The sequence below is a fragment of the Motacilla alba genome, chromosome 3, assembly GCF_015832195.1.
Source record: "Motacilla alba alba isolate MOTALB_02 chromosome 3, Motacilla_alba_V1.0_pri, whole genome shotgun sequence".
NCBI lineage: Eukaryota > Metazoa > Chordata > Aves > Passeriformes > Motacillidae > Motacilla > Motacilla alba.
In genome coordinates, this window is record NC_052018.1 from 43,569,704 (window position 1) to 43,590,103 (window position 20,400).

The 20,400-nt window shown below is 42.6% G+C and overlaps 1 protein-coding gene across 10 annotated transcripts; it reads right to left on the reverse strand.

Moving 5' to 3' along the window:
- Positions 1 to 1,054: 1,054 nt before the first annotated feature.
- Positions 1,055 to 20,058, reverse strand: POPDC3 (popeye domain containing 3). 10 transcript variants are annotated; one of them, XM_038132717.1, is made up of 6 exons: positions 19,927 to 20,058; positions 18,402 to 18,524; positions 16,035 to 16,116; positions 10,474 to 11,213; positions 8,615 to 8,723; positions 1,055 to 7,709 (listed from the first exon to the last, which is right to left on the reverse strand). In XM_038132717.1, exons 4-6 carry the CDS (start codon positions 10,962 to 10,964, stop codon positions 7,380 to 7,382), a joined length of 930 nt encoding a protein of 309 aa, XP_037988645.1. In that variant the 5' UTR covers positions 10,965 to 11,213; positions 16,035 to 16,116; positions 18,402 to 18,524; positions 19,927 to 20,058; the 3' UTR covers positions 1,055 to 7,379. The 10 variants fall into 10 exon arrangements, with proteins under 10 accessions (XP_037988645.1, XP_037988646.1, XP_037988643.1 ...); XM_038132718.1 differs by having other exon boundaries at positions 10,474 to 11,208; positions 16,035 to 16,162; XM_038132715.1 differs by having other exon boundaries at positions 16,035 to 16,162.
- Between the last annotated feature and the right edge of the window lie 342 nt (positions 20,059 to 20,400).

Here is a 20,400-nt window from a genome sequence, read left to right on the forward strand (position 1 = left end):
CACATTGCTCTCTGTTAACGTGAGGCAGCTCTTACTTCACTCAAAATTGCAAGTCAAGTAATAGTCATGCTTTTGCATTGCATCTGTCCCCTCCCTGGGGGACAGCCCATTTTTAGGGGTCCCCACTACAGCAGATTTGGCAACACTGGGTGAGCTGGCTGTGATTTTTCTGTTCCCTTTTTGGACAACTTCCACGCACAAATAAAGTTCAAAACAATCATGGAGAGATGTCTGCACTAATCCTGAAGTAAATGCCTTTCAGCTGCAGCTCTCAACATTGTCTCTGCAGAGATCCCTACGAATTTGTGTGAGTCTGTGTCTGTATAGACCAAAGGAACCATAGGTACTGTCAGAATACAAATATATGCTTGCTTTTGGGTGTTGGTAGTGACAATTAATGTTTTGCTGCAGTGTTAATCCTTTTTTAGCTGTGCATTTTAATATTAATGTGGCTGGTTTTGAGAAGCAAAGGCTAGGATTGAACCTTCAGGGTGTTGCATATTTGCATCACTATCATTCATTTTCTAGGAATTTTTAAAATTGTTGATAAGGATTTAGAATTTTACAAAAAGATATGAAAAAGAACTAAATAACAAGTGTTTAACATCTCTGGACAGACTGACAACTGAAAAATAAAATCAAAAAACCCAACTTAAAAACTTGAGGAATGAGGACAAAAAAGAAGTAGGGGGAGGCTGAACATGAGTCTAAGGAATTACTTTAACAAGTGACAGAGAAAACATACATGATTTGATAGTGAAGATACTCCACAGTGAGGGGAAAGAAAAGGTAAAGACATGAGCTCAGAAGAACTTTGAAACGGAAAGAGATAACTTTTTAAAATTTAATAAACTGTGCATATTGTAAAGGACTGTCAACAGGTGTGCTGAGTTAGAGCATGCCACGACTGCTCCTTGCTACCCTGATCTTTAAGAGTAAAGGCAAATACAGATTTTTTTTCTAAATATTCTTCTAATTTCAATGAATAAATAAGACCAATCTTCTGAATGATGTTTATTATACTTCTTTGTTCTGTAAAGAAAAAATCAACTAACAAACCCCTATTACATAGGGTTAAAAGCAAGGATACATACTGAAATAAAAATACACGTATATGTGATTATTGCTTTTGCATGTAGCTGAAGTACATAGACCACTGTAAAAAGCACTTTTGGAACTAAAATGGCAATCAATATAGTTAACAAAAAGATACTAACAGTTTGTAAAATCAAAACCAATGTAAAAATGTTTTATGTACCAGTATTTCTTGTATTTTTCCTACAAATACTTACCCATTAATTCTTTAAATAATGAACATATTCCCTGTAAGAACACTGTATTTTTGAAAAGTTGTAATCAGACAATAAAATGAGGATCCAGTGTTGAATAGAGCAGAGTGCTGGATATCTTACTTCATTCCCCTTACTACTAAGATCTGCTTGAAAGTATCATTTGAGAGGAGTCAACTTTTCTGTAAATGAAAACATGACAGTTTTGCTTCATGTTCAAAATAAGTATTCAAGATATTATATCTTTTAGTAAAATAGAATACCTGGATTCCATAAAAGCTTTAAAGATTTCAATGTGATAGAGTTAGATGACCAAAGTACAGCAGCAAGGAATTCCTGCACAACGGCTGTTCTATAGGAACTGCTGATACCCATCCTTGGGTATCCTGGCAGAGGTGAACTGGCTTGCCTCACTTTTGTTATGGATTAAGTTGTTTTTCATTTACCCAGTGTGAGAGAGCACATATGGGAAGATACAGGGTCATATCTAATGTGTTTTAACTCATCCCAAATCATACTGCCACTACCCCACCCTTGTCCTACAGCTGGACATAGGAAGTCCAAACACAGCATTGGGTATCTGGATTGTCCTGCACTCTTCCTAAAACCCACACAGGGAAATATTAAAGAGACATGTGTGCTTCATCCCCACTGAGTCCAGACTCCTGCAGACTGCTTGGGACCACCCCACAGAATCTCTGCCTGGGGACAGGAACCTGCTCACCTCCTTTCACAGACCTGAGATGCTTTGATGCTTGCCTATGAGGTGCAGTTTCTGTGGAAAGGGATGGTGCTGCCCACGTCTATGCAATGATGGTTACATGGTTAGAGCATTTATCCATTAGATGGGATTTTTGCCTCAGTGTCTTTCTTGGCCTAATGTCCCTTTTACTCCCAGAAAATTATTATATGTCCCAGATTTAGACAAGTTTAGGTGGAGAGTCACTAGTGGATACAATGAAAAGTATAGGATTCACTGCTGAAAGAGTTATTTATCACCATTATTTTATTTCAGTTGATTATTTATATGACTTTGATGTCTAAGTTCTTGGTCATCTATCATTAATCACCATTTGTCTTCAAAACCCCACTCAGGTAGTGAAATAGCCCTGTTCCTACAACACACCACTGGTCCCTCAAATTAGGAGCTACAGTTTAACTGACGACTTAGAAAATATTGCCTGTGAATCCAGCAGAAGAATAACTGCAATAAAATCCTTCTGTTCTCCTTCTATGGTCTTGGGAAAGTCCCATCCTTTTTTTTTCTTCCCACTCCAGAGCAAGGTTTAACATTTGCAGCTTGCAGAAAGATGATTTGGGTCCATAACCCTTTGCTGGCAGAACCCTCTGCCACGTGACCCTCTAGGAGAGCATTGCTAGCCATGGTTTGGGACACGACCCCAAATCTAGAGCTGACTGATGACATGCTTGTGCTGCCTTTCTCCTACACACTCCTGCTGATGAAGCTCCACCTACATGGTTTGATTCATCAGCAGGAGGTGGCTTGATTTACATGTCAATTTCAATACATCTTTTGATTCCCACAGAAGCAGAATTACAGCAAGAAGAAACTGATGGGATAAAAAAAAATCTAAAGGAAAGGAAAGTTAATCTGAATTAGACAAACAGAAAGAAAGGGTGTTTTTCCTTAAAAGCCCTGAACCTATTATATTTTTATGCATATTAATGTAAATAAGGTAAGCATTTTCAAGAGGGTTTAACAAATCAGTTTAACATGGTATTTATTTTGTTGTATAGTAAAAAAAATCTGTTATGCAGCAACAGCTAGGAAGGAAAAATATGCATTCAATTATTACAGGAATAGAAAGAAAAATATTACTCTGATCATGTCTGAATTCAACAAATATTAATTTTTTCCTCTCCTATTTAAATAGTTTTCTTCTATATAAAGAGCTGCAGATTTGTTTCACTTTTAACACATAGTTTGCAATATCAGCTCATATAAGCAACACAATATTGTGTTTTAATACTTCATGTACATTGAGACCAAAAAATCTTATATTTATCACTCACATTAAGCAAAATCTGTAGAGCACATTTTTTTTCCTGTAAATGTAGCATCAACATATTATTTAATTACTGCAAGCATATGTCTTTTTTGTGGTATGGCAAATCTGTGCAATATCATCCAAGCATGTATTCAGCTTTCCCAGTTTAATCCTAGGGGAGCTCATATCTCTATATGTATAATTTGCTTTGTTGCAAGGAAAATAGTTCCTGAAAACACAGATCCTGGATGGCCCTCCTCATCCACAAAGCACAGCCTCTGTTATCACAGGCAGCTGAATAAAATAACCTGTTTCTTTAAGCACTTAAAATTTGCCTTGCATGGTGTATTAGCTACAGCAGTACATTGGGGTGTATCCTCCCAGGTTATTCCATAGTTTCTGCAGTTTTGAGTGTAGTTTCATGATGGAACCTGTTACCTGAACTTACACTATTAGCAGTTAAAAAAATACTCTATAATGAAAGAATTGCAAGGTCAGTCCCATGCTCCTTAGCAGGCAAGACTTGTTTTGAAGCTCTAACTACTACATATTGCTTCACCCAACAAACTAATTTGCCAGAAGTCCAATTTGAAATAAACCTCTCTTGGATAAAATTTGTATGAACTTTTGTTGCCTCTTCCTCTACTCCTCCTCCCCCTCTCTTTTGGACTGTCCTAGGCTATACAGTTTCTTACCTTATGCAGCAAATTTGAACCCTTCTGCAGGCTGTGAGGGCAATTCCAACATGATGTCCATATAATTATAAAAACTTATAAAAATCAACTGAGGAATGACCACATCATCACTCTTACCCATAGCAGCATATAAATGTAGACATAACTCCACAGAAGGTTATGCAACTGGTAAAAATGTAAAATGTGAGTAAAAGGGAATCACTGCAGGATCAAGAAAAGACTCACTGATAGCAGCATGGACTCAAGTATCCACTTGCTTTTACCAATTATGAAGGAATCTGATCACCTCACTAACAGTTATTTCTGAGCTGTAACACAGGCATAAATTGGATGATGCTCAAGTCAGAACTTCATCTAGCTCCAAGTGTTTATTAAACTATAAATAATCATAGAACCATAGAATGGTCTGGGTTGGAAGGGGCCTTTAAAGGCCATCTAGCCCAACCCCCTTGAATAAGTGAGGATATCTTCAAATAGATCAAGTTGCCCAGAGCTCCACCCAATTTGAATGCTCCCAAGGATCAGGCATGCACCATCTCTCTGGACAGCCTGTTTCAGTGTTTCATCACACTCATAATAACAATAAAATTCCTCCTTATATCTAAATATATCCTTAAATATATTAATGAATTTAAAGCCGTTACCCCTTGTTCTATCACAAGAGGCTCTGCTATAAAAAGTCTGTCCTTATCTTTTCTGCAGGCCCCTTTAAGTACTGAAAGGCTGCAATATAATGTCACTTGGAGCCTTCTCTTCTCCAGGCTGAGCAACTCCAACTCTCTAATGCCTGGGTGTTTATGATTTCACAAAACTTGTCTAATTTTGCTGTCATCATTCTGAATATGTCTTCATTTAGGTAGATTATACAGCCCTCCCAAAACACTGGTTTATGAGTCGCATTCCAGAGCGTATTTTGCTGTATGTTTTAGACGTACTGTCCACATTAAAGTAAAAACAGAGGTAGTGAGAACTTCTGTCTTGCTTCCAGCCCTTTTGTGTGCACTTATATTATTGTAGATATCTATTTTACAGCTGATTTTTCCAGCTCAAATGTTCTGCTAGTCATGTCTCAAACAGATGCTGGAAAACTAGAAACAATTTTTAAAAAATGACTCAAAGCCCAGAAAGCACAGTAGCAACACCTAAACAAGATTAGCTAAGAGTATGTTCAGATATTGACTCAGACATGTCCTGGTAGAGATTTCTGACAGTAACCAATTCCAGCAGAGAAAAGCATCACAGACAATTGTGTTTGGAAAGTGTGTGACAGAAACCAAGGCACAGAACAGTCACAAAAAAGAAAAAATTATCAAAGTATGTCATGAAGCACCCAGTATCTTTCTAAGCAGTATGCTACAGCTTAAATAGAATACATAAGCTTGATAAAGAAATTGGGTGAGTAAGACTCCTTGGTCTTATTTTAAGGTGAGGATGATCAAGCTAATTAACTTCAGTAGGGTCAGAATTTAGTAAAGACAACTTTTCTTGAATAAATAGGCCAAACCCAAATATGCAAGAAAACCAAGGAGAACACTAATAAATTATTTCTATTACACCTAAGACTAGAATAAGATCTCTTTGATGCATTTAAAATATTTTTATGTTTGTAGACTGTTACACAAATGTACATCCTTACAACATGCTGCCAGCCTCTGGCACTTTGTGCCTTAGTTATCGTCTGAACAGGTCATTAAAAGCCATCAGTGAACTGTTTGCATTTTTTCCAATTCTCTTTCCGCCAAGACAAAGTAGCTCTGTGACTCAGGGAGTTCATGCATTAAGCAGTACATACAGAATACATTGCCTGGAAGGGCTATGAGAACGATTTGGGGATTATCACATTGCATGCTGGGGTATTTATGTTTGACTGGTTTTCCTCTCTGAGGAAGAAACATAAAGCTAAAAGCAAAACTTGTACAATCTTATCTGCTCTACAGTAAATGCCCTTCAAACAGGTAGTGTTTCACATCACTCCTAATAGCTTTTTTATACATACTGCATGATTATCCTTCAAGTGTAAGATTGTATCATCATTTTAAGTCCTCCAGAAACAACTCACAAGATCTGAACTTCTATGTATACCCACACATAGAGAAGCACACAGGGGTGTCCTGCCAAACAAGCCAGCAATTTTAAAATATTAAAAATATTATCTACTTCCAGACATATCAAGCAGCAATCCATTCTCATAAAATAGTAATGCTTCTTACTTTTTGATTACTGGCAGGCATCAGGCAGAGCAGCAGGAAGGTGAGTTAGCAAAGACATTTGGACACTTCTCTTCAAAGGCACAGTGACCCCGAGGGTTGAAACAAACTCTCTCCTACTGAAGTGCGATCTGAGGCTCCCTTATGTCATTAAAACACCACAGAATTAGGGAGAGAACATCTTTTGAATCAAGAATTTCATAGGCACAGAAAAGTGACTCTGGAAGCTAAACAAGCATGGGTCAGTTAAAAATTGTATTTATTGCTGCAGCTGTTTAAGTCTCTTCCCAACAAACATAGCTAAAAGGAATATTATAAAACAAACTCCAATGGTTTGGCAGTAGATTGATTAACATTATTTATTGTACATGTCACGAAAGGCGCTGACACTGCAGAAGCCCAGGTCCTATAGCATCACATTCTCTTAGAAATGCTACACAACCATTTCCCTAAGCTGTATTTGCAGCAGTTACAGCTCTTTTACTTTTCTAATGCCAGCAATGACACTTTGCTTTCACATAATACCTCTTAAGGACAGTCAGAGAGAAACCAATTACTCATGGGACAGAATTTGTTGGTTTGTTTTGTTTGGGTTTTTAACAGTCTTGCTGTGCATTTCAAAATCTTTCATTTCTTTAAGAAACAAACCCAATGTAATCATTCCTTAGTCTTTTTTCTGCAACATTATTCATGTAAATTGAGAGAATGTTCACATGGCATAAAAAAGAACTTTATAAGCCAGTTGCTATATTTTGAAGATGACTTCATAGTTTTCATTGACTATTCTGACTATACTTCATTGTGACAAATTTTTTGAGGAAAATATACAAATACCATGGGCTTGCTTTAAAAAAAAAAAAAACCCGCAACAAAACAAGAAAACAACACACCATCACAATTGCAGTAAGACCTCATACTGTTATGATTTGTTCTCCTCGAAAACAAAAGAGATGAAGATAACAGGAGTATCAACAGAAAGTAAACATATTGCACAGACAGTCAAAACGCAGAAGCCAACCTGCTGGCTTGAGATAGAGAATTCAACCTACTCCAGTTAACATAAATGGCACTTGTCAGTCAAATTTGGCTTCATCTGCTTTTGTCTCTCTGCTCTTCTGCTTTGCCACCTTCCATTTCCCTTCACCGCTTCGAGGAATGGCTGCAGCAGAACTTCCCTCCCTAGGAGGGTGCGAGGAAGGAGCCGCAGTTTGTGACCCCCGCGGGCTTGCGCCGGGGGGAGCCTCGCTGCAGCTGGTGGCAGTGGCGCGGGGGCGGCACGGGAGGGCTCTCCGGCAGCGCCACGTGGTAGAAGTTGGGCAGGCGGATGTCGTACCTAAAGCCTTGCCCCACGTGCACCCTGTCGTTCAGGGCGTACAGTTTCTCGGCGATGTCGCTCCCGATCAGAATCGAGAACAGGCGGGAGATGAAGCGGTGTTTAGCGAACAGCAGGTAGAGCTTCTTTCTCCTCCAGGCCACGTACCGACAATCTGTCTCTGCTGTGAGTGTTACCTGGGGAAGAGAGAATTGAACAGCCAGGTGACAAGGTGGTGCCGCTGCTGCTGCCCTTGCTCAGAAGGCACCCCCCTCGCCCAGCAGAACCTGTCTACTGCAATTAGAGCCTTTTAACCGAGCCAGAGAGCTCTGGGAGGTTTCTGTATGCAAAAGACAAATGAGAAAGATGACTGGATATGGACTGAGTGATCACATCTAGTTAACCTCAATGACAATATGCCTGTGCCCATATGGCACGCCTTGTTCAGTGCCACATGGATGCCCTGGTTCAGCCCTGCACTCCCTGCTCCGCTCTTGGCAGCCTCAGCTGAAAAGGCAGGTCTAAAGAAAGCTCTCAACAAATGCCATTTGTCCTTGTGACAGCATACATCAGATCCAACACAGACAGAAGCCAGCGTGTCAGCCAAGTGACAGCAGCGCGAGGGCTCGCAGAGCGCAGGGGCAGCCGCAGCTGACACCGTGTCCCATGCTGCAACCCGTGCCAAGCTGTGTCCCAGGCACGTCTTCCCCTGGCTCATCTCCCACTGGGAAACCTCTTCAGCACCAGCTTCTTCCCACCCCAAGGAAATCCCGCTTCTCAGGGCTGAATATCTGCACAGCCAGAGAATGCAAACAGAGCCTACCTCCCAGATTAGCATCGAGAAAACCCCAGTTTGTTGTAACAAGACACAAACTGCAAAACCAGTCCAACAGATAAAGAGGACTTCCCAAACTAATGGGAAGTTTGCACAGTATCCCAAACGAAACCCACAACTGAACAAATTTATTTCTAAATCAAACAGTGCTTGAACAATTTCCTATAGCACTAAAAAAAACCCAAAACACCAAAACCACCAAACTAAAAAACAAAAGCTAAAAAAAAAAAAAAAAAGAAACAAAAAAAGAAACCCCTTAACTTTTACCTGGAAAATTCCCTCTTCTGTGGGCCTCAGTGAATCCCATTCAGGAGAGTCCAGAAATTGAAGAGGAAAAATATAATGCAGAAACTCCCCATCAACTGTCACTCTGATCCTACCAAGATAAGATGTGTTAATTTGTTAGCGCTACCTGTACACCAGCAATGACTTCCACAAGAATGTGCTATTTCTACTGTATGAGAAATTTAAATATAACTTTGAAAGCATGAAAAAGCAATCAATGGCCAATTATAATTATACAATTATATTTTTGAACACAACTTGCTCAGGCCAGTTGAAAGACAATACAAGGCAATCATGCAACTGAAAGGGAAATCTTTCCAGGCCTTATTTAAACCACATTATTCTCTCTGTGGCAGGTCTGTGCAGTGATGCACAAGCTTTACCACTAAAAGGCCATCATGCACTGGAGAGGTGAAAGACCAATGCCCATAACAGCATTTACCTGCTTCTCCTGAAAACCATGGGATTTACTTCTAGTTTTGGCAAATACGCATTTTAGAGAGAACAAAGTGGCAAAAACTGGGAGTGGGAAGCAGGAGTGCCCCATGGTATGTGTTAGGTAAGCCTCTCTCCATGTTTAACAGGAATTACATGGCCACAGGACTATGTCTGGAGCCAGAAGAACAGCCTGGCTTTATGGGATCTCTGTAAATGCTGCGGCCTTCTGAAGATGCCAAACTAAAACTGCCTTTCCTTGCTACTTTTTAAATAACATATAAACTTGGACGCACACAAACAGCCCTGTACCACCATGGTGAAGGGCAGCAGGAACTCTGGGTGATCACTAACTGGCTGGGCATGTAGAAGGATGGATACCTCACCTTTGGTAAGACCAAAAGGAACTTCCATGAGGCACTTCCTAGAGAGCTCCCATGAACTCTGTGAGCCAGGGTGTCACTAAGGAAACCTGCCCACAATCCATATTGTTCATTGCAAATAGTCCTAAATCAGCTGAGTGTCAAGCTGCCTACAGGTTCCATCTATCCATGCAGCAAAAAGCACCCACCAAGTGTTCCATCAAGGACAGTCCATGTCCATCACCTCTGGATGTCCAACCTACTCTCGTGGCGGTCTGGGACTGCATCCTGCTTTGCATACAGTACAAAAGCTAGTGTTTGCCTCCAGGAAAGCATCAGCAAGGCTGCCAGAAGGCTCTCCTGGAAGCAGGGAGTACAAGCAGGTGGATTTACTGCCTCAGGGTCTAACACAGGCCACAGTGTACAGTAACTGTAGATCCTGGTCTGCAATTCTTGATAAGGCATCCTTATCCTCATCCTTTTGTAATGAAAGGGAACTTTTAAGTCTTTTTCTCTTCCTCATTGATAACCTTCTCCCACCCCCTTGAAAGCAACTGAATACAATCGATATCAAAGTCAAGATCTCTATTAAACAGAGTTTATCTCAGTATATTCAGTTTTGTACCTAATTTTTTGTCCCATTTCAGATGATACTAGTAAAGAAGAATAGGACAGATGCTGTGCTCATCAGCCAGGCAGTAGACAGAGAGCAAGCCATAACCTGAACACTGAAAATCCACATTTATTCCCTTTATCTGCCTAACCTGTTAAATGATATGATACAGCAGCCTGGAAAAGAATGATTTCAAATTCTTTTCTTTATGGTATTTCAGATTCTGTGCTTAGTGTTTTTGTGCTACTACTATCCTAGACAAGTGTATTTAACCTATTAATATTTATATTACTTGCATTAATATTTAATCTATTGTACTGGAAAATAAACAAACAATGCACAAGTCAAGTTTTTTCCTGTTTTTCTTTCATTTTCAACAAGGAGAGGAAAATGAAGATATTTGCAGAAAACCTGAACAAAGCAATACCAACCTGCCTGACACAAGCAAGGACAGTTTGTCAATAGGTGTTTTGCCCTGCATGGCGTAACAATGCTCCTTCTCCAGGGTAATCACTTCTGCATCACAGCACAAGACAATCTTCCTGTACACAGTCAAGGAAATTCCCAGAGGCTGGAAGAGTGCACTGTAGAGTTCCTGGAATTCTCTGTCAAAGGCAACACTCCGTACTTGGTAGGTGACATAAACGAACTGGACGAAGCAAATCGCGAACAGTACAAAATTCCAGGAGAATATATCAGCAGCACACACATCCAGCCAAGCCCAAACAGAAGAGCAGAGAAAGCCCAGTCCAAGCAAACTGAAGACGTAGAGGAGCCCAAAGAATCCACTTCCACCCATGAAGCCCACAACAAAGAAAATACTGGCTAGGTGGTAGATAGATCCCTCTGCCTCTTGCTTCCAGGTGGTACACGTAGGATGTGCATATATCAGACTTTCCCAAAAACTTGCATTTTCTCCCATGGCTGGAATAACTTTTTGATTCAGGTGAATCTTGAAAATTTTTATTTATGAGATGCAACTAGTTTTGGTTTTCCTTTGGTTTTCCATTCTTGCAAAGTCTGCTCAATGATCACAGAACATCAGGGTCTCTCGGTAGTGAAGTTGCACTTAGAATTTCCAGCAAGTAAGCAGCTGACATTCTCAGCGCTGTTTCTCATCAGCTCATGCATTGTTTTGACTTTGGTCATGTCCTCTGTAGCTTCATCTGATCTGGACAAGTGAAGAAGAGATAAATTACTTATAAAATTATTTTCATCAATTAAATTTTATCAAAGTTTTATTGCCTAAAACCACAGACTGCATTACAATTCAATTACCCTTGAAGCTCTGTGATTCCAGGATCAAACTTTAATATGCACTCAGCTGAAGATCATATTTTCTGTGTCTGTGATCTGAGCAGCAACCACTGAACTGCCGCTGAATCCATGTAAAGCTGTGTGTTGTGCCCACAACATCCTGTGACAAGCCTTTGTACAGCCTCACTGCTGACAAGGATTTGTTGTTCCAGACCCTGCTCCCTGAGAGCCTTTTAAATGGCCTACCCAGCTCTCTAACAAGAAGAGACAGTGAACTCTTCTTCCTTCTTCACTTCCTCCATCTCTCTCTGGATTTCAGTCAAATCATTCTCATTAATGGGTGGAGCATTCTCTCAACTCTGCTGTCAGTTCCTGGGGACAGCAAACTCCATCCCCAAACACCGCAACATGGGAAACCAAAGTGTCACAGGGGAAGGTCTTTCTACTCCAAGGATAACAGGCAAAAAACCCCGTCATACATAGGAAACACTACAAAGCTTAAAGGCATCCTGATACAGATTATGCTATTAGAACATGAGGTAAGTAGTCCTGCAAAATATGACTCAAGGGACATTTACAAAGCAATTTTACAACATTCAAAGTTCTACATCATAGAATTTCATGCCGTGGACCACATAATTTTATTGTTCAACGCTCTAAAATGTGAGACATGGTATTCATTTTCATATGGTGGTGTATTCCTAAGAGTTTTCAAAGGAAAACACAGAACCAAGAAGTATGAAAGAAACCCCAAGATAAATCTAAAACCAAAAAATCAAAACCAGCTTTCCATATATGTCTTTTAAAATAAAAATACATACTTCAATGTGAGATTATACGCGGTAGAAATTGCAAAGCCAGAATATATTAGTGAGGTAATCAGTATTGAAACCTTCCAAAGTGTTATTGTCTGGATCTTTTCCTGGTAGAATGGCAAGGAAACTAAGAACTATCTTGTTATCAAAATTATCGGATTCTCTAGAATATCAAAGTAGTTTGGTTTTTTTTTCCCCTCACAAGAGCCACAGAAGTCAATACTTCAAAAGCACTGCTGTTGCAGTGAAGCATCCAACATCACTCATCAGGGCTTTCAGTGGTGCTTCTTTTACAGTGACAGGTCTAAGAAATTAATAAAGAAAATTTGTATCATATTTCCTAGCCACTGTAGCATTACTTCTTTTAAGTTTATTCAAACCCCAACATTAATTCTATGATTGAATAACACTGGTGCCAAATAAAGACATAAAATCCCACACAACTGAGCAGCAGAGCTCAGAAGAACAAGTTAGGAGGAGACTCCCTCTCTGGGAGTGGTGATAAGAAAGTCACTGGCCCATAAAAGTACCACAGCTGAAGAGCACAGAATGTCTCCAAATTACAGTGCTCAAAATCCTCCTGCAGCAGTAAGAACCAGTATTACAAGAACAAGGTAGTTTACAACTACAACCTTTGCAGTTTGTTTCTTTATCCAAATACTCTCTTCTGGTACAGGATTTCCCTCAGATACAGGATTTTTTCCCTTGGAGACTGGGAGATGGAAACTGCATCAGATATAAAGAAGTTACCTAGGTATGGTAAGGTCATGAGGAATTTTAGGTGGTGCTTCTGTGATCAAGGGATAAGATTTTTGAATCAAAAGAAAATAAAACTGGAACATGCAGTTTCCAGACCCTGTGTTCTGAATCCAGTCCGTGTTTCCATTACACAGTCAGAAATCAGTGGCAGAAGTTTTTTGTTTGACTGATTGTTTAAAACAGAATCACTGATAATAGTGATTTTGGATTATTGTTAATACTTCTACTCTCCTGCCAACATTTTGTTCTAAGCAGTTTTATTGAAGACCCTAATTTCTAAAAGAAAACAGTAAAAATCAGTGTTTTGAAGGGAAGCATGACTGAGAAGATAAAGTGGAAACTGTATGAATGCCACAAACAAAACCACGGTGGAGCAGTAATTTGCTTTACATTACCAACATCTTTTCATCGTGTAATGTCATGCATTACTATAATTTGACACAGCACAATAGTAATTTCACAGAATGTATGCACAATTTTTAATTCACTTATTGCTTTCTCAGTCTGCCCACACTACAGCTCACAGCATTTCTGTAAAGCATTTATTCATGACAAGATGGGCCAAAATAATTTGGAAAGAACAGCTTACCACTAGGACATGGATATAGGCTCATCATACACAAAAGCAAAGTCCTGAGAAAACTGTTCTGCATTTGTTCATTTTCAGAATTTGACCTATCTTCCAAAACCACTGTGTGGAAAATTCCCACTTATTCAATTAGTTCTACACAATGAGAACTTTTACTGTGCTGCAGCATCTCCCAGACTGGAGAGGGCCTCTCTCCTTCCAGGCAAGAGGAAGGGCAAAGGAGGGAGGCCAGTGCTAATCCAAAGCACAGCCTTACCAACACAACACTCTCCTAAGCTACACAAGGTGTGCAGGAAAACCAAATCCTCTGGAAATACTGACAAAACCCATTCCTAAACGGGACTGACTTCTCAGGGCTATGCTGAAGAGCAGGCATCCTTGCTGCAAACTGCAGGCAGAAAGAGAGGACACAGCTCTTCTCAAATAAGAAATTATTCTAATGTTTGGGAGCTAAAAATAATTGACAGATGTAAATAGAGCAGAGGCAATAATAGGTACAGGCATAAGCACAGTAAAATTTCCAGTTTTGAAGGGTCTTTAGGGCTAGATGAGGCCTTTCACATTTTTCTTTATAGTTCCTCCAACTCCAAAATTTAAACTCTAATTAAGCCATTGATCTACTGCAAGTGAGGTTGTGGGGGAGAAAAATCTCCCAAACCAAAAAACCAAACAGCTGTGACACCAACTGAGTCATCTTCCACAGCGGACAACACTACCATTTGTAAGCACCTGGAGGGGACACCATCCTGTCACTGAGGTGCTTTGGCCTTCTGCTTTGTTTGATGTCCTGCTTCGATTGCCCTGGCTGTGGTGAACAGCTACTGCTACAAGTTCATCTGACGATCCAGCAAGCAGGACAGTGCATTTAAAACACGTGCCTCGGCTGATAAAGCTGAAGAACTGCGTCTTCCCAAGCAAACATGGAGCACTTTCTGCTCCATCCCCTGCCAGGGAGAAGGAGCACCATGCACAGCACACTCCCTGCCATGGGACTGCCGTAATCAGAATGACACACATTGACACGTAGGCTGCCAAAACCCGAGCTTTATGCAAGATGAGTCCTCCCAGCTTGGGAAGGAGATGTGCCTTGCCAACACAGCCTGAATTACTGACATGCTTTAGAGTGTCTTGCCCCATCACACATCCCACCTTCTCCAGCAGGAGCAGATTAAGTGATGCAAAAAAATCAGCACAGGCTAGAGATGTGAGCAATATACAGTGGCATGGACTTCTTTAAAATAAGCAGCAGTGCTGAGAGGACTAAGTTGCCATCAGAAAGTGTTGAAATCACAGAGTTCTCTGGAGTTTCAAAGCAGAAAATGAAGTATTTCACTTATATGCTACCAAATAAATACCTGCTGGCAACTTAATATTTCATATAAACAGTACATTGAACCAGTCAAAACAGAAAGAATTTGCATTGTACAAATAAATGCACATTACAACCTTCCCTCTCCTCAAATGGGTGTTTCCCCCCTACACTGCAGGGTTCACACAAAGAATTACCTATTATGTACCTTTTTAATTTGCTCAAGAGCCATGTACTTTACCCCATTTTTGTCACTGATGATTCAAATTCAACTCTGAGAAGCTCTGAGTGCTAGTTTCTGTGTCTGGATCACAATAATTCATACAAAAAAAGAAACCCTAAAAGCCCTGAGGCCACCAGCAGTTCTCTCATTGTTTTTGGTTTTTTTTTTTAATTAAGTCAAAAGTAAAGCTATTCAGAGTTTGAATAGTCCATTCTTCAGTTGCCTTATCCCAAGTACTCTGAAAGAAAGCCCTCAGCACTTTCACATTGTACATGTGGAGAGGCTACAGAGCTGCACATGCTAATCATGCCTGGGTGAATTGTTTGCTACAGGTTTGGAAGCAAAAGGAAAGATTTTCCTTTACAGAATATGCACTTCTTAGCACAAAATGAGATTATGATGGATCTAGCACACTACAGTGTGTATGTGTATACATGAGCTAGGAGTCATAGCCTGGCTCAACATTCCAGCAGCTCCACCAGGGACAAGGCAGTCCCTCCAGCTGGGGGGGGGGGGGGGGTCGTCCTGGCCTAGCTACATCCCACTTCCAAAGGGATGAGCTCCAAGCACACTCTCTAGGCTTAAAAATTACATCTGGTCTAATATAATTTAAATTATTAAAACAAATTGCTCCTTCATTTCATCAAGTAGTTTCACATGCAATGTAAAGGCATATGTCAACTGAGATACCCCTTCCTTCCACTGCCCTATATCCCTAGAATCCCCGCTCTGTGGCTCCTACTGACACCTATCACTCCCAATCCCTGTTTATGTTGCACACTTTCCCCAGGCTACTTTCCTTCTGCAGTGGGGCTAGACACCCCAGGGACCAAGAGAACCAAACTCTTAATTGCTTTGCAGCGCTAACTCAGGGCACAGAGGAGCTCTCTTAGCTTAGAGAGCTAAGGCTACCTGCCTCCGGGCAAGTATGGGCAAGTAAGCCAGCTATTTTCAGTGATCAACTATCCCTGGACAACACTTCAGGCTGAGAACATGCATGCAGCAATAAGGACAGTAACTAGCAACACAAGCTACATTACCTTAAACTTCTTGAGACTGTATCCTAGAGAAAGCTGTAATTACAACACTGGAAAACACAAAGTTTCCCCAACAAAATGCAGCCTGCAGGAAGGTGGAAGGAAGGTGAGGAAGAAAAGGACTAATCAATCTAAAAGACAAGGGTATAAAGATAATCAGTCACTAAGAACCTAGATATATTCAGACTTCAAAGACACACAAGCATACATGGCAAAGGTAATTAATTAGTAGGATGGCTTTAAAGATTTCCTTCGCTAGGAATTAAAGAAGTTAAGATGTTGTCTGGTCCCTAAAATAAATCTGGGTATACTCTTAGTAAAAAAATTATTTACTACAATTCAATTTTTTATGCTACAGGAAATCACATTAGATGATTGCAACAGTGTCTCCTGGACTTTTGTCTTGATTTACTTGATATAAAAAAGTTTTGTATACCTAGAAAGTTTTGGAGCTGGTCTTCCCAGAGAAATCCAGAAGCCTATCTCAGATACCAACTAAGAGCTACTTTAGACACTGAAAGTACTAAAGACAGATATATCTCTGAAATTATTCCTCCTGTAGACATTATAAATTAAATCTTCAACATTATAGATGAAATCTTCATCCGTGTGGAGCCAGCATCCCTTCCTGTGAATGGTTTTCAAAGAAAGGGATGTGAATGCTTTACCATGGAGCCTGTCTGCAACCTGAGCAACCAAGCCTCAGGATCCCGTTCCCTGTGTGGGAAGAGTGAAGAGGGACTGCAGTGCAGTTCTGTGTCCCTCCTGCACAACACCACACCTGTAACAAGAAGGGCAGCAAGTGACCCACCCACACGAGTCAAAATGAGTCACTGGGAGCAGGCTCACGGGAGGAGAGAAGATGGATCAGCACTCCTCGGGTTGAGGCAGGCATCCCGTGTCCCATTCATGTCTCATCGCTGCCTTGCCCACTGGATCAGTGCTCTGAGCAAAGGCTGTCACATGGAAGGTAAAGTGCCTCAGGCCTCAGGAAGAGCAGTCAGACCACACCCTTCCTAGTCCTTCCACCAGCTGGGCTGCAATTCCCAAACTGGACCCGCCACACCGAGATCATCCATGTGATGTGATACCTCCCCAGACGATAATCCTTCTGGGAACGCTCAGAGCTGCAAAACAGGCAGCTGGGGCATGTGCAACCACCAGTGGTGTTTCACTGCCTTCAGGGCACCTCTGAGACACAACCACCAGCCAAGCAGGGCTTTCCAGGGCCAAAGCCCTGCTCTGGTCAGGCAGAATTTAGGCTAGCATGCTTAAGGTTCAACCAAGCAGCTCCTTCAGCCAGCTGCTGCCCAGCCTTGGAGACACCCCAATGCCACCTCCACACTGAAGTCAACACTCCACACAAAGAACCCACCAAATGGCACGAGGCCAGCGACTGCTTGTCCTCCTCACCAAGCTGAGCCACTCTCCCATCTCCCTGTTGCAGCAGATGCAGAGCTGCTGTCTCCAAAGCCCAGCTCTTCAACAGAAGATGTTTCATGGGACTTTTCACTCATTGAGCTTGTTTGGGGCAGCTGGGAAAGCCTGATTCTGCCTACAATTTGCTTAAATTCCTACAAATCTTTTTAGGAAGTGGAGAGAGGCCATGAGAGAAGAAGAAACCCCCAATAATACAGAAAGAGCAGTAAGAGGCTCATTAGGAGCACTGCATACAGCGAAGCTGGTATTATTTAATCTTTAATTATTTAAAGACCAGCTAACTATACACAACTTCCAGTTCTTCAACAATTCCTCATTTACCACTGTAAAATATACAGTGCAACCCTCTGTGGTTGCAAAGCCAATGTTGAAGATGCTATTTTATCATCTAGACAGTGTCTGAAATGAAAAAAAAAAACCAACCTACACATTTCTTGCAATTTGAATCAGAATTAATGAACCATAAGTAGATGTGGTATTCTCACCAAATTAAGAAGTAGAATCCCCTCTCTCATTTTTTAAAGCTCTTTTGCTCCTAGAATATGGAATGGCAATCAGACTTTTTTTTTTTTAAGATCACCAGCAGTTGGATAAATTTGAGCAAGCTCTTGAATATTGAATGGCATAACCAAAAAAAAAATTCAGGGGGCCTGTTTTCTTGTGTTTTAGAATAAAACATGAAAGAAAGTACAAGTTCAAGCTTCTCTCCAGTTCAACTTTTAAATTAATAGTGGAGAAAGCAGCCACAAGGCACATTTCACAAGTGCTTTAAATGTGGGTTAATGAACTCCAGCTGAACTCTGCGGAATTCTGCTTAAATGGGTTTGTATGGTGCAGTAGTGCCTTTCAATGGGAATGTATTCCCATGAAACCGACCGCCTGACATGAACTTCATTTCCCAAAGAAGAGGCTTGGTTCACCACACCATACCTGCACGTACAACTGGCTTATGAGATGTGCCATGAGCCACGAGTCCAAACACGTAAACACAGGTTGTCTGTCATCATCTGGAGACACTGACCAGAGCTCTTCTTTGAAAAGCAGGGGAACACACTGAAAGGACAAAATAAAATCTCCTCTCTGAAGAACCCACACACTTAATGAAAAGATCAAACATAGCTTCAGTTAACGCTTCTCTTGAATCCTTAATAAACTATCTGTTCTCAACTTGTGTCATAAAAGCTCTAAGATGTCTGTGAAGGCAAAGTTTGTGTCAGAACCACAACTGACCACAGTTACCATTTTCTTCTGTTTCACTAGAGGACTTGCAGAATACTTACTATTTTGCAGGCAAGGCATTTCATTAAAACTTGACATTTTAAGCTACTTTATTATTTGACACCACACAGAACTTTTGTGGAAAGCCTGTACAGAACCAGTTCTGCAGAAGTGGAAACAATCCCTTGTTTTGCTGTGAATGTCAGTGAAGACATTTAAACTTGTATGTGTAGAATAATATTCCTATTAAACAACAAAGTAAGCAAGAAGCCCTAGTTCTGGAACTCGGGTTTCATCAATGACATCTCTGTAACACTATCAGGTAGTCCATGATTCAGTGTTACAAGAGATCTGCTACATAAAATATTTGCCCATAAACTGATTGACAGTCTACAGGTACATAAAGATTTATAGAACAGATGAAGAAAATGTGATAAAATGTTAGAGTTTGGAAGAATATGTTTGGCAAAAAGAAGTTGTAGTTTAGGGAAGGGAAATGCTTTGTGTCGCTCGTTCTATCTTCAGAAAGGAGCAACTGCAAATGCGATTTCAGGGTTTATCTGCTCTTACCATTAGTTGATGGACAGGGAGAAGAATCAAATAACGCCAGCCCACGAGGCAAACCCCCAGCCGGAGGAAGAAATCCCCGGATCCCGAGGTGGTTTTGTGACAAGCAGAGATACTCTCCGAGCCAGCTCTTCTGTCAATGAGCGGCAGCACCCGGGCAGAATCAGAAACCCCGCTGTCCTAAGGGACAGACCCTAACCTGAGACACACAGCGAAGGGTCCCACTTCAGACAGAGCCCCGGCGGGGAGCAGCGCTAGGCAGCGCGCCGCGCTCCTCTCCGGAGGGGACACGGCAGAGCACTCCAACTTCCAGGCAGGGCTGACTCGGGAGCTCCGGTTACCCCCGCCGGGCACGCAGGGAGGGAGGGCTTCCCTCCCGGGACAGTGACCCCTTGTAACCCTGCTCAGGACGCCGCCGAATCCTCGGGGCGGGCAGCCCTCCCGGGACCGCCGCTCCCGCCGCCGCCCCCGCCCCGGCGCGGGTGTCCCGGAGCGCGGCGCTGCCGGAGGCGCCCCCGGCTCCGCTCGCCCCCGGCCCCGGGCAGAGCGGGCGGCGCTCCGAGCGCTGCCTGGCTGGACAGCGCCGGCGGGGGCGGGCGGAGGCAGCGCCGAGGCTTCTGCCCGCCCCGGCTCGGTCCGGCTCGGCCCCCGCCCTGCCCGCGCCTCTTACCTGCCCCGCGCCCCGGGAAAGTTTCCGGGCCGCCCGGACGGGACGGACTCGGGCTGCCGCTCGTCGCCGCTGGCGGCCCCGCGTCCCGCGGCGGGCGCGGAGGCGCGGCTGTGACTAAAATAGGCAGAGGAGCCGCGGGAGCTGCGGGCGGCGCCAGCGGGGCCGGCACCGAGCGGCCGCAGCGCGCAGGCGCCTCCGCCGGGCCCGGGGCTGGGGGGCAGCCCCGGGAGAGCCCCGGGGAGCTCCGGGGAGCGGGGCCGGGCCGGGCCGGGCCGGGGCAGCCGCGGCGGCGGGAGCTACCGCCCGTCCCGCAGAGCCCCTCCTGAGGCGGCGGCCGCGCTCCCCCGGCCCCGCTGCTCCCCGGGGCTCCCGCGCCGCCGGTGGGCGCCGAAGCCGTCGGGGCCGGGGGGAGGCCGGGGCATCCGGCGGCGGGAGCCCTCGGGGACGGCAGAACCCTGAACTTGGGCACCCTAA

Coding starts and splice junctions, on each gene's coding strand:
- POPDC3 (XM_038132723.1), bottom strand. CDS start 10,964: ATGGGAGAAAATGCAAGTTTTTGGGAAAGTCTGATATATGCACATCCT. Junction 8,724..10,473: donor TCCTTGCTTGTGTCAGGCAG/GTTGGTATTGCT, acceptor TTATCTTGGTAG/GATCAGAGTGACAGTTGATG. Junction 7,710..8,614: donor CAGAAGAGGGAATTTTCCAG/GTAAAAGTTAAG, acceptor TCTCTTCCCCAG/GTAACACTCACAGCAGAGAC.